At 47.2% G+C, this 18,360-nt stretch overlaps 2 protein-coding genes across 2 annotated transcripts; both read left to right on the forward strand.

Moving 5' to 3' along the window:
- Nucleotides 1-13,588: 13,588 nt before the first annotated feature.
- LOC119441952 (serine/arginine repetitive matrix protein 2-like) lies at nt 13,589-14,734 on the forward strand. The gene has a single exon (XM_037706637.2). The coding sequence runs from the start codon at nt 13,775-13,777 to the stop codon at nt 14,555-14,557; it is 783 nt and encodes a 260-aa protein (XP_037562565.1). The 5' UTR covers nt 13,589-13,774; the 3' UTR covers nt 14,558-14,734.
- A 2,327-nt stretch (nt 14,735-17,061) lies between these two features.
- LOC119441962 (uncharacterized) lies at nt 17,062-17,677 on the forward strand. Its single transcript, XM_049661348.1, has 2 exons — nt 17,062-17,458; nt 17,535-17,677. The coding sequence occupies exons 1-2, from the start codon at nt 17,062-17,064 to the stop codon at nt 17,675-17,677; spliced, it is 540 nt and encodes a 179-aa protein (XP_049517305.1).
- The last annotated feature ends 683 nt before the right edge of the window (nt 17,678-18,360 follow it).

Here is an 18,360-nt window from a genome sequence, read left to right on the forward strand (position 1 = left end):
AATTCCAATATTGGACGCATGTACATTTTGTATATCATTAAGAGGGCTTGCCTACGTAGCCCATATTTTCGGTTGCTCAGTCTGCGTAGTAAACCTAAAGCACGCTGAGCCTTAGATGCCACGTTTTCTATATGTGGACTCCAGTTGAGTTTTCCGTCATAAATGATACCTAAATATTTAAGAGACTCAACCTGCGGATTTTTTTCTTGATTGTAAAATATGGATATAGAAACCGGATGCATAAGTGGGAACACCAATATTGCGCTTTTACTTACGTTTAATGACATGCCAATTGATTGAAGCCATACCTCAAGCATACTCAAGTATCTCTGCAATTTTTGGTATAAAGAATATATGTCGTTGTCGGCGGCGAAGAATGCAATATAGTCTGCATAAACGTAAACTTGCACGTCGTGACTGGGTGGAATAGAACTCATTAATATGTTAAATAATATTGGAGATAGGATTGCTCCTTGGGGGACACCACGAGTCTGTTTCAACTTAGACGAAAAGCAGCCATCCTTAAAGCAATAAAATTCTCTTGATCTCAAAAATTCTGCCAACCACGCAATTATATAATTTGGGACATTATGATTCCGTAGTACATTCAGTAAAACTGTATGTTCTACGGAGTCATATGCTTTAGCTATGTCTAATGTCACTAAAGCGGCATATTGTCTTCTTTTTCTAGCGAGTTGTATGCGGCTCTCTAAATCAGCATGGGCACACCATATAGAGCAGTCAGCTCTGAAGCCTATTTGATTGGGATTTAATATTAAATTATCCGACATCCAGACAGTAATTCTGTAATGTAGAACCCTCTCTATGAGTTTACCCATATTAGAAGTAAGAGAGATAGGTCTGATACTTTCTATGGAGTAACCTAATCCTTGTTTTTTAGGTATCGGGATTACTTTAGCTAGTTTCCAATCGTATGGTATCCAGGCGTTGTTTAGAGAATAGTTTATAATGCTTAGGAGATCAGAAGGAGATAGTTCGAATAAAATTTTTATCATGTGCACTGTAATTCCATCAGGACCTGGAGCTGACACGAGTAAGTTTCGAATTACTTGAGCTAATTCAGGCAAAGTAACTTCATTAAAGTCTCACGTTAGGGCTGGTTTTTGCAAGTTTTGTGACATAGATGACATGAATCTACGCTCAAGGCCTTTCGCAATCTGTTCTAGGGATTTTGTCATTTCATCAGATGATAGAGTTACATAATCAATATTAATTGGTGGTGGCAGAATTTTGCGATTTCGCATATATCTAAACAGCGCTTTTTTGTTTTGGGGATTTGAAAGGAAATCAAAGTGTTTCCTATCATAATCTTCTTTTGATTGAGTGACTGTGCGTTTAAATATAGCGGCGTAAAATTTGTAATCAGCCCAATTTTGGGGGGACTGGTTATAGAGTAGTTGCTTCCAAGCTGCTTTTCTTCGTCTGTAGTCTCGTGTACAGTCTGGATTCCACCAAGGACTATGAGAGGCTCTCTTGGCAGACTCAATAATAAATTCAGCCTCTTTGTATGATCGTTTGATAACAGCACAAATTTTCATAGGTTTGTATTCTTTGCGCTCTTCAGAATGGTGGGCGAAATGTGCTTTTAAATCATTTTTAAATTTATTGTAGTTCACGAATACTCGGATCTGAGAGCACGATGGTATTAACGGGCAAGCAATTTCAAATATTATTGGACAGTGATCACTGTTGGTGGCACATTCCAAGGCTGCCCAAGATGAACTAGTGAGAGGTGAACTTATGAAACTTAAATCTAAGGCTGAGCGCGATCGATTACAAACAAATGTAGGAGTTCTAGTGTTGAGACAAGTCATATTATTATCTGTTGACCAATTCCACAAGCGTTTGCCACATTGGTCTGTTCGAAAACCCCAACACGTGTGATGGGAGTTGAAATCTCCCACAAGGATTTTATCCTTGCACCATGACGTCAACGCGGAATCCAAAGATCGAGTGTCTTGCACACCCGCAGGAAAGTATACATTTACTAAAGAGAATGGTAGGCAGCCCGGTAAGGTTATATCTAAGGCAAAAATTTCACTTTCAGGGGACATATGTTTGTATGAAATCTTCACCTTAAGACTAACTCTATTACTAATGAAGAAGGCTAAGCCGCCGCCTTTCGAAGGACGGTCCAATCGGAAAGATCGGAAGTTATTTATATGAAAGGTTGATGTGTTGAAAGCCATGTTTCTTGTAGTGCAATAATATCCGGGGAGAATTTCGATGCCAAATACAATAAATCTGTTACGGAAGAGTGAATGGATCGGCAATTCCAATGAAGAATTTTGAGGAATCCTATGGTTGCGAAAGGATTGACTCAGTAACTTGCCTTGCTTAAAATGTTGTCTTTTAAGAAATCGTTCTTTGTAAGGTTTTCTTTCAGGTATTTTTTGGTCTTTGAGTGAATAAGTGTAGTGGCTGTTTTCGACAAAGGGGATCTTGAACGTTTTAGCCATCGGGGGTCCATGTCCATTTCCTCTGAGCTTTGTGCCTCCTCATTGATGCTTTTACTGTGATTTTTGTTTGCATCAACAGATGGAACAGCAATTTGATCATCTTGGGACATGAGTTTAGGAGCTACCTCTTCATTTGATGGTCGTGAACACTCAGTAGTTTGCGAAGTTATACTGATAGGTGCTGTTGTGCCGAATATCTGCGCCATCTGGGTAGCTAAGATTTGTGACAAGGACTCACAAAGGTTTCCAGCTAGGCGCTCCATGGCCTTCTCCATTGCCTTTTCGACAGCATCGGCAACTGAAATTGAAAGAGACGCTTCCGTGGACATTGTATGACGGGCTGTGACAGCTGCGTACCCCAGTGTTCTAGCCTGCATTTCAGCTATGGCTTCTTGACGAGAACAACGTCTTCGCTCAACGATTTCTAGAATCTGTAGTTCTCGTGCCCTTGCTGAGCAATTCAAATAATCAGCTCAATTCAAATGTTCAGGCTCGTGGAGTGCCGGGCTTCTTTTTCCTCAGTCGCGCCGATCTTCTGCACAAAAGAACTACCTTTTGTAATATGCCAGTGGTTTGCTCTCAGTTAGCGATGTATTTTAGCTTTTCTTCCAGCACCCTAGAATACTTACCTGTTAGTGACTACTTAAAAATCATTAATTAATCTCGTCATTCTCCGCTAAACAACCCGATTCATGGGCAATACCTCACTGCGTACATGTGGGTATACGCCACAAATGTTCAGGAGAGCAACAACAATAACAATGATTATGACAACAAGTACAGCAACATCAAAGGAATATAAAAAGCGCAAATAGGGCGCCAAATTTACTTCCTCAAAGTAAAGTTTTTACCCACACAGTTTAGTACTGCCGGATGATTCGGTACATGATAGAAGAAATAGCTAGAAAGTTCCACACGGGAATTTCGTAATCGTGCGTATTGCTGAGGGCAGCCGAGTAGTGCGGTTTTGACTGACAACTGATACTGATTTACATACGTAAAACTTAGGACGTGCTCTTCAGCTTGTTCTAGTTATAGCTATTTTGCTATCATTGTGTGTGCGATCGTTGTTGTCATCGATACGAGACTTATAATTGACTTTTCCGAATCACGTTTGCTGCCCATTTCAGTAAAGGCATGCTCTTTACTGAAATGACGGGATCGTCACTCGACAATACTTCTCGCCATGTTTCAAGGAAACTTACCCGGATAGATGACGAGTCCCCTCGACAGCTACCTGTGCTTCATGGCGACACTACTCATTCGGTGTAGTTTACTGTTGAAGGAACATCCCGGATTCGAAAAATGCAAACATGGGTAATCAGCTTAACCGGATTAACTGCACGGTTAAGTTAATTTGGAAGCACGCGTTTTATAACAATTCAGAAGGCGGCGTCTTTTTAAAAGCTCCTTTCGATCGTGCTACGACGCGGCCTTAGGAAATAGCTATTTCCTAAGGCCGCGTCGCAAGGCCCAGGTGTGGCCAAAGATCGATGAGCCTGGAAACAGGCATTCAAGAAGCGAATATGTTTGCAGGTTGCTCATATCTTCTAAATGTCGTTGAACAAACTTGTTTTTATTTCTTCTAAAATGACCAAGTGACAATAAATATACGTATATGCGGGGGTGGACTGCGCCTGCCTCAGTCATCATGCTTAAATTAAATTATGGGGTTTTACGTGCCAAAACCAGTTCTGATTATGAGGCACGCCGTAGTGGGGGACTCCGGAAATTTGGACCACCTGGGGTTCTTTAACGTGCACCTAAATCTAAGTACACGGGTGTTTTCGCATTTCGCCCCCATCGAAACGCAGGCCGCCGTGGCCGGGATTCGATCCCGCGACCTCGTGCTCAGCAGCCCAACACCATAGCCACTGAGCAACCACGGCGGGTAGTCATCATGCTTCAGAGATACCGCAAGGAAGGCATGTGCAGGACGTAGCGCATGCGCATCAAGATAAAAAAAAAGGGCGAGGCCCTAATGCAGATGAATGTAACTTCTTGTTCTCCTTTATTGTGCCTACAATCAATGATTACTAGCGATAACATTAAGCTGAATCATTTTATTTCCGCTATATCACTACGAGGTCTTTCACAATACTTCACAGCGCGAATTTAAACTTTTACAGCGCTCCGTTCCCCCCACCCCTTTCTGCTTATCAAAAGTATCCCAAAATTAAGGAGAAAAAAAAGTATTTGGTAAACTTCCGCTTCCTTGAAGTGCTACATTCCAACATGCTGTGCAAGAGCTAGGTCTGCCTGTGTGATTCTCAATGTGCATATAGACGGTGGTGCCGCGGAGCGAAACGCTTCAGGGATCATCGGCACAGTGGCTCCGCGGCATCGAGCTCGTTTTCGGCTCTTTTGAAGGTATTGCTGTCCCATGATACCTATTCTACACGTCATCGAATATAAATTTAAAAGAAACGCAATATGTTGCATGCCTCAGTGCACCAATCTCGCCGTCAAGGACAAGATAAGCCTTCATTTCTTCCCGATGAACCCGCGTCGTGTAAAATAATGGGTTGTAAATGTGTATGGATCTGGAAGTCTGTGACGCCGCTAATGGAAGTTTGCAGAGCGCAGTTCGTAGCCGAAGTCTTCTTCGGGAGCGGAATCGGCGTCTAAAATTATAACTGATTGTTAATATTCTTCACGAAATCATACACATTTTGCATTTGTACAACACTTTATACGGCCGCTCTCTGAACGAGTCCAGTGTGGTACAAAGGTACGCTAATGACTTCGCGCCTGTGCTCCGCAACATAATGAAGATGGCAGGCTTAACTGGTAGCGCACCAGTTTATCATTTATAGACCCGTTGGACAGCTGTGCGTGTTTTTCGAGTACCAGGCAGAGGAAACTTAAATACGCGTTATTTTGAGCGGCAGTGAATTGTTTTAACAAGCCACAGTAAGTTACAGCGCTATGCACGTTCGTGGGGCTTTGTATTTTTATCCATGTTGGGGGGCCCGTAACTTGACGGGTCGCAGCAACTACTGCTGGAGTTTATTTTTATTATCGACAGGACAGGAGGAGATGTTGGCGAAGAAATAAGGCGCTGGCTACTTTTTGGCTCTTGAGGAGCTGGTAGAATTACTTATATATAATTTGATGTAATTTAGCTGAAAATTTTACAGGAGAAATATTCAATGGCAGCATAACGATGTTATCGCAAAGCAGTCGAAACGATACCCCGACATTACAAAAAAAAGAAAACTCTCAAAGCAACAATGCAAACAACAATAAAGAGCGGCATTGCCAGGCGTTATTAACGTATATAAAAGGGCGTTTCATTTATGAGAGCATTCTTTATTCATTCTGTCGCTGTGTATGATATTTGGTATTATTTTGGTGCGCTGGGCTTAGCTTTTATCGTGCTACTTGTTCTATGGTGGTTTTTCAACGTATAATGAGGCGGCAAGACGCTAGATCTATTGTGCCCTGAATAACTATGCAATACCAGGACTCTTTGTTACAAATAGCAGTAGTTGAGCGCTTAGTAAAGGCGAGGACAAAAACGGAGGCACACGGACACACGGGTGCCACTCAAAGCAATAAAGTTTAATTGCTTGACACAGCCGAACAAGAGAGTGCCCTCCAATGCACGTCACCGACCGCGTGAACCACATTGCCACCGTGGAACAAGATTATAAGATAGAGCGTTTGTGCGCTCTATCTTTTCTTGTTTGTACGCTCTATCTTGTGAACTTGTCATGGACACCTATAGCTGTGTAGACGCCTCCAAGAAGACAACTAGAAAAGACGGCTGTGCCTTCGCAGTGCTTATCTATAAGGCGTTCTTGCCTTCATGTGATTAGGCAGCATGCATCCCTCTTTCACGCATCCCTCCTAATTACAGCTGCTTGTTAAAGGGCCCTTATACCACCTCCGATATTTCTGTTAAAGGTTTTAATTGAACACGCGCATCGAGTTCAGAATGCCGTCACGATCAGCTATGTCAAACGCTGCAGCGCTAGCGCCTGGGCGCACTACAAAGTAAAAAAAAAAAAGCAATGCCGTGCTCCTCTGCGCGCCTTTCCGGCATGGAGGAAGGAAAAAGAAGCAGGGAGCCTATAGCAACGCGATTGTCGCCGACTGTGGTGGCCGAACACGCGATGAAAACGTCACAACACGGACGATACGTCAGAGCACGCGGTAGGTTTTAGTACTCCCGGTTGATTTTTTTTTTTTCAGTACCCATTCGAAACCGTTTAAGACTCTTGAAATGAACAAAAACAAATATAAGGGGGAAAATATTAGGAAAAATATTTTTTATTCCTGCATGTGAGCAGCATTACATGGCCTGCCCAGCTCCCTTTCTTCCGCTTAATGTCAACTAGAACATCGGCTATCCCCGTTTGTTCTCTGATCCACACCGCTCTCTTCCTGTCTCTTAAAGGGAAACTGAACAGGTTTCCGAAAAAATCGAGTTATAAGCACCATTTGATACTTTTGAACACCCTGAACACGAAAATCGACAAGAAATTTGACATGGCGCAGCCAAAAACGCGTTATTAGCAAAAAAAACTCCGAGCTGCGACTGGGCGGCGCGCGGCGCATCCGGCTCGCATCGATGATTGGTGGAGCGCACCGTGACGTCAATCCATGGGTCCACGAGAGCCCGCCGCAACGTGACAGCTTCTCACCAGGTACTGCGACTACCTTCCAGACGATTTCGCACAGTTCAGTTGCTGTTGTGGATAATTTTGATCACTTAGGGGTGATTGGCGTGACACCATACGCGTTTGAACCAGTGGCCCGACAACGAGAAACACCTACGCCAAGCGCCAGCGCGATCGCCAGCGTGGAAGTTGGAATGGCCGGAGCCAGCCGGATCCGAGGACCTAATTGCGACATTTGCCATTGCGGCATTTGTGCCAGACAAATATACGCCACACAGAAGTGATTTTTTTTTTTTTGCAGTATAGCTGTGCTGTTTTGTGACCCACGGTGCTAGAAGCAGCGTTCGACATTGCCTTAGCAGTCAGAGTGCGATTGTATTATTTCATACCGGGCATCCTTATAACAGAATACGGAAAGAAATACTCGTTTTGTACACAGTAGAGCGACTCGTTTTGTACACAGTGCATTCAACTGTTGCTGGTTTGCAAGTAATAAAGTGCGACTGCCGAATTTCCCTGAAGGTACACATCGCATGGAAATTATTGTATTTGCAATATAATTTAATTCAGTGTAGATATTACTTCCACAGATGCATTCTGCTGTGCTGTGACCGCAACAAACAATGCGTGCAATCATTGCTGTATTCTATCTTGCAGCGAATGCGGAGACGCACTGTCAGCACAGTGCATTTTGCAGTTACCAAGTTACTAAGATAACAATACAAGGTGCAGACGTGCGAGACAAATATACGCCGCACGGAAGTGAATGTTTCTTATTTTTGCAGTATAGCTGTGCTGTTTTGTGGCCCACGGGGCTAGAAGCAGCGTTCGACGCCGCGACGGCGTGCTTGGGCTGCTTGCAATGTCGTGCGGGAATTTGACGAAAAACAAAAAAGTGTGCCAATGCACGTTGTTATGCATATCTCTGCGGTTTACTGTAGTTCTATTTTATGCTTTTTGGCCCTCGATTACCGGCTGTGTTGAAACGATCAGAGGTAAAAGCCCACTCCTGTCGTTTCACGCTTTTGAACAATCCGCAAGTGATGTAAGCACGCAGGCGTATGGGCACTTAGGTATCCGATTGAAGCTTTATTTTAGGTGTCTTTTCTACGTGACGTATATTTCTGTTGCGACAGGTGTTCCTGCATGCACTGCAGTGCAATGAAAATAGAAGAAGAATGTCTGTGCTGCCAGGAAGTAAACGAAATTCCTGCAAGACAGAAAAAAAAACAACAACAAAGTGTATCACAGAAGGCTGCTCTCGGTGGCGGCGATTCATTTCGTTTATGAGCGAAGATCGATGGCACCACGCCTGGCCTTAGTCGAGCAGATTTCACCAGAATTCCCATTGCACGCATCAGCGATAAACTCTGATGGTAATCACTGCCCCAAAAATGTTTTTAACAGAGAAGAGTGGTTCTTTAAGGTTTGAAATTAATTCGTTTCACCGCTGCGATCCACTGAGCAGCTTGTTTTTTCTGCTGTGGGAAATTGTGAAAGACGACGTCGTCTCGGCCGCCGTTGGTCGTACAGCCGTAAGCAGAGCAAAAGGACGGCATGGTGACACTGTATGCTTCTTAGACGGAGTTCTCCTTGCGATAACAGTCCTTTGAAGCGTTAGCCGGAAACGCAGGGTGGAGATCTTGATCATTTGCGATAAAGGCCACGGATACAACCCGACTGACGCGCAAAACCTGCACACGCTTTCCGCGCGGGTGCCTGGGACCCCTATATTGACGTCATTTCCGCTAGCTTTCCCCTTCCGCCGCCGCCGCGGGCTGACTCCGCGAGCCGCGGTGGGCGGAGCATAGCTGCGATTTTAATTCTTAATTGCGCCGCCGCTACTTGTATGATGGAAAAACAATACTTCGTACCGGGGATTTCAAGTGTCTGCGCTTCAGAAAAACATCACTTTTTAGAAATCTAAAACCTGTTCAGTTTCCCTTTAACGTTACTCCTAAGATTTTTCGTTCCATCGCTCTTTGTGCGGTCCTTGTTCTAGAGATTCTTTGTTAACCTCCAAGTTTCTGCCCCATATGTTAGCACCGGTAGAATGCAGTGATTGTACACTTTTCTTTTCAACGAGATTTGTAAGCACCCAGTCAGGATTTGGCAATGCCTGCCGTATGCACTCCAACCCAATTTTATTCTTCTGTAAATTTCTTTCTCATGATCAGTGTCCCCTGTGAGTAATTGACCTAGATAAACGTATTCCTTTACAGACTCTAGAGGCTGACTGGCGATCCTGAATTCCTGTTCCCTTGCCAGGCTATTGAACATTATCTTTGTCTTCTGCATATTCATCTTCAACCCAAATCTTACACTTTCTCGATTAAGGTCCTCAATCATTTGTTGTAATTCGTCTCCATTGTTGCTGAATAGGACAATGTCATCTGCAAACCGAAGGTTGCTGAGATATTCACCGTTGATCCTCACTCCCAAGCCTTCCCAATCTATGAGCTTGAATACTTCATCTGTAATGTAATGCGTAGGACGGATAACCGGTGGACCATTAGGGTTACCGAATGGATACCAAGAGAAGGGAAGGGCAGTCGAGGACGGCAGAAAACGAGGTGGGATGATGAAGTTAAGAAATTCGCAGGCGCAAGTTGGAGTACGCTAGCGCAAGACAGGGGTAATTGGAGATCGCAAGGAGAGGCCTTCGTCCTGCAGTGGACATAAATATAGGATGATGATGATGATGATGATGATGATGATGATGATGATGATGATGATGATGATGATGATGATGATGATGATGATGTGAGCAGCTGCCGGCCGAGCGCGCACCGAATAAAAACTACCGGTAACCGAACGTCTCGGCAAATTTCGATGCTCCGTGATCTCGACACAAGGGGTGACGTGTTGGGCCGCCACTGCTAGCTACACGAAGCGTTCGCTTGTCAAGGCTGGCTGCATGACGCAATGCTCCCTCCTATATTTTTCCTTCCTCCATGCTTTCCGATATCCCCAGCGGTCGTCGTGATGTCACCAGGGTGCATCTGGTGATGTCAACGGGGGCGACGATGTTGATTGGTCGAGCAATAACCTACGACTTCCGGTTAGTCTGCTAAAAAGTACGCGCGCTCCCTTCCCTTCATCGTCGTGTTTCTCGCTTGTGCAGACTTGCGAATCGGTAATTACAGCCCGTAACGCAAGTGCCAAATCGCTCGCGTTCCAACACTGTCGTGCTTAGCGGTATGATTACATGCGCGAACAGAGTGCGACAGTGTTGGCCTTTCTAGGCGTGCGCGCAATACAGGGTACATAGCGGCACGCTTCACATGAGCACGGGGCGGCACGGCAGCAACAGCGGGTAGCCGAAAAGCGCTGAGTCACGGCTAAGGCCCGTCCACGTCACCGGCACGGTAACTCGCCGCACGCCGTTCGCCATTCCCCGGCTGCAGTTCGACGGCGGTTTTGCTCGCGCACGGCGAGATTTCCTTGCCGTGGAGACGATGAGACCGGGACCACTTTGTGCGACAGCCTCACCGCCGCTGATCGCTCCACGGCGCCGATATCGTCGCTAGGCCCTCTCCGGTGCACTTCAAAGCTCAAGCGGACGGCGCTTCGGAATAATTGTACACAAAGAAGAAAATACACTGATATTATCGGCGCCGTCGGCTGCGATGTGAGCACAGCCGAGACGGTCGTCTGCCGTCGGTAGCCATGCACTGCAGATGAGCTCGCTAAGTATCGGAGCTCTCGTTTGTGTTTAATGTATGACCGTTCAGTAACACTAATGGCGGGGCAGAAATCTATAAATGATCAAAGCCAAATGAAGCTTAAACGTACTGCATCCCCATGGAGGAATACTTCGGAGGAAAGGGAAAAGCACAAGGCAGGGAGGTTAACCAGAATAACGTCCGGTTGGCTACCCTACACCGGGAAAATTGGAAAGGGGACCACAAAGGTGACAGGGAGAGAGAGGAGGGAAGGAAAGATGGAAATTAGCGGTGAGTTCGCTGACGCATGTGTTCTAATAGCAATTGCACGAATCGTCACAGACGTTCACACAAGCCCGTCGTTCTCAAGAAGCACAATAGTTCCTTCACCCTTTTATGGGCCGACGAGCCGGTCCCTTTTTCACGATGCGGAACTTTCTTATCCACTATAATATATGAAAGTACCTGCCTGAACAAAGTACACTCCGCGATTTAAAATCCAGCAATATAGCTAAAATAAACAAAAATAAAGCAATAATATACTCGCCAGGACGAGAGAAGTTGTCGCGAGTGAAGTGTTTCGAACGAACTGTTAAAGTATCGGTTCCTTTTTCCTATCGGTAGTTTCTTATCCAAGTCGCTGTCCGATGCGCGTCGTCTGCTTCTTTCTGGAAACGATGAAATCATACATTGCGGTTTTCCCACCGCGATGACACACACAATAGTACAGAACAAGAGTGTTTCGACATCGTCTTTTTTTCATTTTCGGCCTTGTGCGCGGCGACATTACGACGATTTGAGTACTACGAGGCATTCAGCGCATGCTGTGATAGGACACCCTCTTCCTCTTCAAGCCTGAACCTTTTGTTGTTGTTCAGCTGTTTGTCGGCGTGGCCACTAGCTGGCAAGCATTTGTTTGGAGTCGCGAATTGGCTGAAGGATTGGAAACTGGTTCACCACACGCCTTCATACTTCTGCTTTCACTCCTGCATTCTCGAAATACACAGAGGTATCCTCTTCGGAAGTAGCACAGGTCATGTTAAGGTTACCAACTACACCACCTGACCCGGACGGAATAACGAATGCATGTAAAAGATATTGTTCCAAGAAGCTCCGAATGAGCTTTCCGGAGAAATGCATTGCCGTTCCAGTTAATTTTGTACTTCAATGCATAAAACGACATTTTGTTAAGAAAGTAGCTGCAACGCCAATGCATTTCTCCTCAGAATTTGTTCCAAATGGATACGCCATGCAAATACCACAGGTAGAATTTGTAAATTGCAAGTGGGCTATAAGGTAATTAGTTAAAACTTCATTAGTGAATTTTTGATAATTCGGCGATTATGCATTAAATTTTTTGTGCAAGTACACAGTCCTCTTTTTACACAGCGCTGTAACATGCCTGCAGCTTGTTAAAACAATTTACTGCCACTCAAAATAACGCGTACTTCAGTTTCCTCTGCATTCTACTCAAAAACCACGCCCTGTTGTCTAAAGAGTCTATAAATGATAAACTGGTGTGCTACCGGTTAAGCCTGCCATTTTCATTAGGTTGTGGAGCACAGGCATGAAGTCATTAGCGTATCTTTGTGTTGTACAGTGTTGTACAAATGCAAAATGTGTATGATTTCGTGAAGACTATTAAAAATAAATTATCATTTTGGACTCCGATTCCGCTCCCGAAAAAGACTTCGGCGACGAACTTGCTCTGCAAACTTCCATTGGCGGCGTCACAGACTTCCAGATCCATGCACATTTACGACCCATTCTTTTACACGAAGCGCGTTCATCGGGAACAAATTAAGGCTTATCTTGTCCTTGACAGCGCGATTGGTCCACTGAGGCATGCAACATATTTCGTTGCTTTTAAATTAATGTTTGATGGCGTGTACACTAGATATCATGAGACAGCAATACCTTCAAAAGAGACGAAAACGAGCTCGATGCCGCGGAGCCACTGTGCCGATGATCACTGAAGCGTTTCGCTCCGTGGCACCACCGTCTATGCACATTGCGAATTACACAGGCAGACCTAGCTCTTGCACAGCATGTTGGAATGTAGCACTTCAAGGCCGTGGATGCGGAACTTTACCAAATACCTTTTGTTCTCCTTAATTTTGGGGACATTTGATAAGCAGGGGGGGGGGGGGGGGGGGGGAAGCAGAGCGCTGTCAAAGGTTAAATTCGCGCTTTCAAGTATTGTGAAAAACCTCGTAGGGATATAGCGGAAATGAAATCATTCAGCTTAAAGTTATCGGTAGTAATGATTGATTGTCGGTACAATAAAAGAGAACAAGAAGTTACATTGATCTGCATTAGGGCCTCGCCCTTTTTTACGCACGATTACGAAATTCCCGAGTGTAACTTTCTAGCTATTTCTTCTATCATGTACCGAATCATCCGGCAATAGTAAACTTTGTGGGCAAAAACATACTTTGAGGAAGTAAATTCGGCGCACTGTTTGCGCTTTTTGTATTTCTTGATGTTGCTGTACTTGTTGTTGTCATAAGCGTTGTTATTGTTGCTGCTGTCCTGAGTATTTGTGGCGTATATCCACATGTACGCAGTGAGGTATTGTCCATGAATCGGGTTGTTTAGCGGAGAATGACGAGATTATTTAATGAATTTGAAGTTGTCACTAACAGGTAAGTATTCTAGGGTGCTGGAAGAAACGCTAAAATACATCGCTAACTGAGAGCCAACCACTGGCATATTACAAAAGGTAGTTCTTTTGTGCGGAAGATTGGCGCGACCGAGGAAGAAGAAGCCCAGCACTCCACGAGCCGTTGCACGGGCCTCGAGAACGCCGCTCGATCAGCCATCATCAGAGCGGCGGTGGCTCGGAGCGCGGCAGGCAGCCGTCTTCGCACTGCTGGCGCGGCTCCTCCCGAAGCTGGGCCCGGGACCCCGTTCCCTGTCTGCGCCTTGGCGTTAGACAGTGCTGGTCGGCAGCGACTGCGCACGGCGGCCCGAGGCCAAGGCTTCTCACCGAGCGTGAACCAACATGGAGAAGGAGGAGCCAGCCAAGAGGGAGGCGGCAACGCGCAAGACCAGGACGACAAAACGAAAGCCACCTGCTGCCGACGATGGCGGCGGTCCTTCTCAAGAAACTCCCACTGCCAAGAGAGCGCGGGGAAGGCCCGCGAAGGACCCATCTACCCCTAAAACGAAGACCCGGTCAGCGAAGCCGGCAACGCCAAAACCCATCGCCACCACGTCTTCCGGAAAGGAAAGAAAGGCCGACGAGGCACCACCACCCGACGCCGATGTGAATCTCCCGTCCACCAGCAAGGGACCCAAGTCGCACAGGGTGAGCCGGAAGACGCGACCGCGGAGCTCGTCCCCGAGCGATGCTCATACTTCCGTGGCCACGCATCCGAAGCGTCGGCACCGCTCGCGGAGTCGCTCCCCCGGCAGCAGCAGCCACCATGCCAAAAGGGGAAGGAGCCGCGGACGATCTCGGCATTCGTCCCGCAGCGGCCATGGTGGACACAAGCGGAAACGCAGCCGCCATGGAAAGTCCACTACCGACTCCGAAAGCAGCCATGGAAGAAAGAGGGGCCGCAGCAGGAGCCGCCGCCGCCACCGCTCCAAAAGCAGCAGCTCAACAGCGAGCATGAGCACCAGGAGTGGCGGGAAACGGCGCCGCCACGCCCGTAGCACCCGTTCGTCGTCGACCCGCAAAGGAAAGCGGGCCAAGTCGAGGAAGGCGGTAAGCAGCTCTTCATCGAAGTCTCGTCGGGCCAAGCGACCGGCTGGCAAAGCGACCAAAGGCAAGCGCCAGTAAAAAAGGTGCCAGTGACCGGGAAAGCAAGTGGGCCGAAGCCATAGAAAATCTGAACTTGGGCTTAGACTTGGCTGCCCCTTCACGGTCGAGAAATGAGAGGGTGTGGACGAAGGCTCGATTTCCTCGATGAATAAATTTAGGACCGTGCATCAGGACGACAATCCAAAATAAACTTCATTGTCAGTGAGCTCTACTGTTTTTGCTGTTGCTCAATCATTCCGTGTGGGAAATGTTTCTGAGGGTGCAATGTATTCACAAATAAATTAATCTTCAGTGAATAGGCGGCGTTGGTGTTATCAAGCTTGGTAGTGTTTGTATGGATCATAGCTTCCGCTTTGGTGCCTTATAATAATGGTGCAGGCAACACGGAAGACGAACGAAAGACAATGGCAAAAAAAAACTGCACAACACAACGATTACGGCAGAAGTTTATGTTAAATGTTGAAGGGCATCGTCATGAAGGTCTAGTTCCGTGCTTCTACATTCCAAAACTGCCATGTAAAGCGAAATGACTAGCGATGAAATTATTAGCACGCATCCCTGCGAAGCCTGGCTTGCAGTGCAACCTCCCTGTGACGTAGTGGGCTGCGTAAAATGAAGCCTATGTATAAGACAGGACAAAGCGGTCCGTTTAGCCCCTGTTGCTTAAAGGGACACTAAAGGCAAATATTATTTCAACGTGGACTGTTAAAATAGCATACCAGAAACCTCGAAACGCTTGTTTCATACCAAGAAAAGACTTATTTTAAGAGAAAATAGCGTCTGAAGCGTCCGCGTACCTCTAACGTAATTCAAATCGCCCGCCCGAGCGAGGAGTGGTGACGTCATGGCCATATAGAGACGTTGTGCCGCCGGTGAGTAATAAAACGGCGCCCGCAGACAACGCTACGGCATTTTTTTTTTCTTTTTTTTTTTGCGGAAAGCGCAAACGCGCGGCCAGAAACAGCCAAGACAGAGCTGACAGCAGTGCGAAAGCGGAAGTATGGTGGCTAGCGGAAGGTAAAGCGCATTGTGAACACGGTGATCGTCGACGCTCGTCGCAATGAACCAACTAGTTGACGACCCTGACAATGACACATTGGCTCGGGATGCTGGGCTCGAGTTTAGCGAGTTAAGCTCCGATGAGCGTGACAGGCTGCTGAGGGCTCGCGCTGCCGGCGTCGTTGCCTACTACGACAGCGGCCTGGACACCGGCTCTTCCGAGCGCGAAAGCAGCGAGGACTACAGCAATGCGACGTCGGGCGACGAAGCTGGTCACTGTCTGGACCTGCCGTCGCGACTCTCAAGCTGCTAACAAATTCAAGTGCGAGTTTAGAGAGCCAGCAACACCAGCATAGCACTATGCGATAACGAAACTTCTGAAGCTCGAATGCGCGCGAGGTGCAAAGTCGAGCGAAAACCAAACCTTTTGACCGCCCGCATCGTTATCAAGTGTAACGCCAAAAAGGTATTTTTTCTAAGAATCTAATAGAAGTAGACAAGTAGCATTTCCTTCCGCCTTACGATCCAACGAAACAATCTTTTTAATGCGAGTGGTTGAGTACTAGTGACATTTTTTTTTTTTTTTTTTTTTTTTGAGGAGTGCGTTCGTCATCGGGTAAGTACCGGAATGTCCCTGGGGAGTCTCTTATCATGTCCTGCATTTACCTCAATTTCTCGATTACTAAAGCTCTGTTCGCGATTATAATGACGCCTTAAGCATTCTAGAGCATTGCTCTATCACTTAAGCTTGACTTTTTATTTGACTTTAGTTTCCCTTTAAGTGACTATGCATCCAATCAGCAGTTGCGTGCAGCACCAATCTAAATGAGACCGTGAAAAGGGAAGTGCAACGGCAGTTTTTTCTTACGCCACGCTTTTACGCCACACAGAGGTTGGAGAGAGCCGCGTTTTGCGAATCCGAGTGCGTAATCAGGTAAATTGGACAAATAACTTCGCGCCAGTGATTTCAGTCAACATAGTCCCTTTTGAAATGTAGATACACGTAATAAGACTTTTAAAGCGAAGCTTTATATGGCTAGGTGAAATCGTATATGACTAGGCGAAATCGCCTGTGTACCGAAAACTATCATCATCAGCATTGGCTCAACCCAACCAAACCCATGGGAGTTTACAAAGAAGGCATTGATTTAGAAACATACTTTGAAAAGTAAATTCGGCCTATTATTTGTGGTACATTTAATTACATCGCTAAATGAGAGACAGCCGCTGGAATATTATAAAAGGTAGCTCTTAGCAGAAGATCGGCGCGTCCGAGGAAAAAGAAGCCCGGCACTCCACGAGCCGTTGCACGGGCAGCGAGAACGCCGTTCGATCGGCCATCATCAGAGCGGCGGTGGCTCGGAGCGCGGCAGGCAGCCGTCTTCGCACTGCTGGCGCGGCTCCTCCCGAAGCTGGGCCCGGGACCCCGTTCCCTGTCTGCGCCTTGGCGGTAGACAGTGCTGGTCGGCAGCGACTGCACACGGCGGCCCGAGGCCAAGGCTTCTCACCGAGCGTGAACCAACATGGAGAAGGAGGAGCCAGCCAAGAAGGAAGCAGCCACGCCCAAGACCAGGACGACCAAGCGGAAACCGCCTGCTGCCGACGATGGCGGCGGTCCTTCTCAAGAGACTCCCACTGCCAAGAGAGCGCGGGGAAGGCCCGCGAAGGACCCGTCTACGCCTAAAACAAAGACCCGGTCATCGAAGCCGGCAACGCCAAATCCCATCGGCACCACGTCTTCCGGAAAGTCAAGAAAGGCCGATGAGGCACTGCAACCCGACGCCGATGTGAATCTCCCGTCCACCAGCAAGGGACCGAAGTCGTACAGGGTGAGCCGGAAGACGCGATCGCGGAGCTCCTCCCCGAGCGATGCTCACACCACCGTGGCCAAGCCTGCACAGCATCGGCACCGCTCGCGGAGTCACTCCTCCGGCAGCAGCAGTCATTATTCCAAAAGGGGAACGAGCCGCGGAAGATCTCGGCATTTGTCCCGCAGTGGCCATGGTGGCCACAAGCGCAAACGCAGCCGCCATGGAAAGTCCACAACCGACTCCGAAAGCAGCCATGGAAGAAAGAGGGGCCGCAGCAGGAGCCGCCGCCGCCATCGCTCCAAAAGCAGCACGTCAACAGCGAGCATGAGCACCAGGAGTGGCAAGAAGCGGCGCCGCCACGCCCGTAGCACCCGTTCGTCGTCGACCCGCAAAGGAAAGCGGGCCAAGTCGAGGAAGGCGGTAAGCAGCTCCTCAACGCATTCTCGTCGGGCCAAGCGGACGAGTGCTGGCAAGCCTAAGAAAACTGCCAAGCGCAAGTAAAAAGACAAGGTCCCGCGAAAAAGAAAGCAAGTAGACCAGGTCCAGCGAAAATCTGCACTTAAGCTTCGCCTTGGCTGCCAGCTGAAGATCGAGAAAAGATGTGGCACCTGGGCTGCAATGGCGAAATCTTCGCCTGCGTGTCATAGCGACAGCCCGGAATAAATTTCACTGTCAACGCGCTTTGTTGTTGCTCAATTATTGCCCGCAGAAAAAGTTTCCAAGGGTGTAATTATTGACTAATCAGTTAGTTCATAAGGCAGGTGACATGAGTTGTATGAAGTACGCAGAGGAAGGTAGGTCAAATCGCGGGAGGTTTTAATCAGCTTGTCGGTATCTCGTCGGGGCCAGTGGTTGAGGGCTGGCAGCACTTCCAAAAGCGGACTGCATGGGAGACCTGGTACCTGAGGTCGGGAGTACTTAAATTACATGGGCCAATGCTACCCATAATCTTGACCGTGCCTGTTCAATACTGAGAAAAAAACTAAAGGTCATTCCGCCCTGCGAAGGTGG

This window comes from Dermacentor silvarum, chromosome 1, assembly GCF_013339745.2.
Source record: "Dermacentor silvarum isolate Dsil-2018 chromosome 1, BIME_Dsil_1.4, whole genome shotgun sequence".
NCBI lineage: Eukaryota > Metazoa > Arthropoda > Arachnida > Ixodida > Ixodidae > Dermacentor > Dermacentor silvarum.

Bases quoted from the DNA above. Each gene is read 5' to 3' on its own strand.
- LOC119441962 (XM_049661348.1), top strand. From the start codon at position 17,062: ATGGAGAAGGAGGAGCCAGCCAAGAAGGAAGCAGCCACGCCCAAGACC. The intron at 17,459-17,534 runs GTCACTCCTCCG...TTTGTCCCGCAG, and splicing joins GCATCGGCACCGCTCGCGGA to TGGCCATGGTGGCCACAAGC.
- LOC119441952 (XM_037706637.2), top strand. From the start codon at position 13,775: ATGGAGAAGGAGGAGCCAGCCAAGAGGGAGGCGGCAACGCGCAAGACC.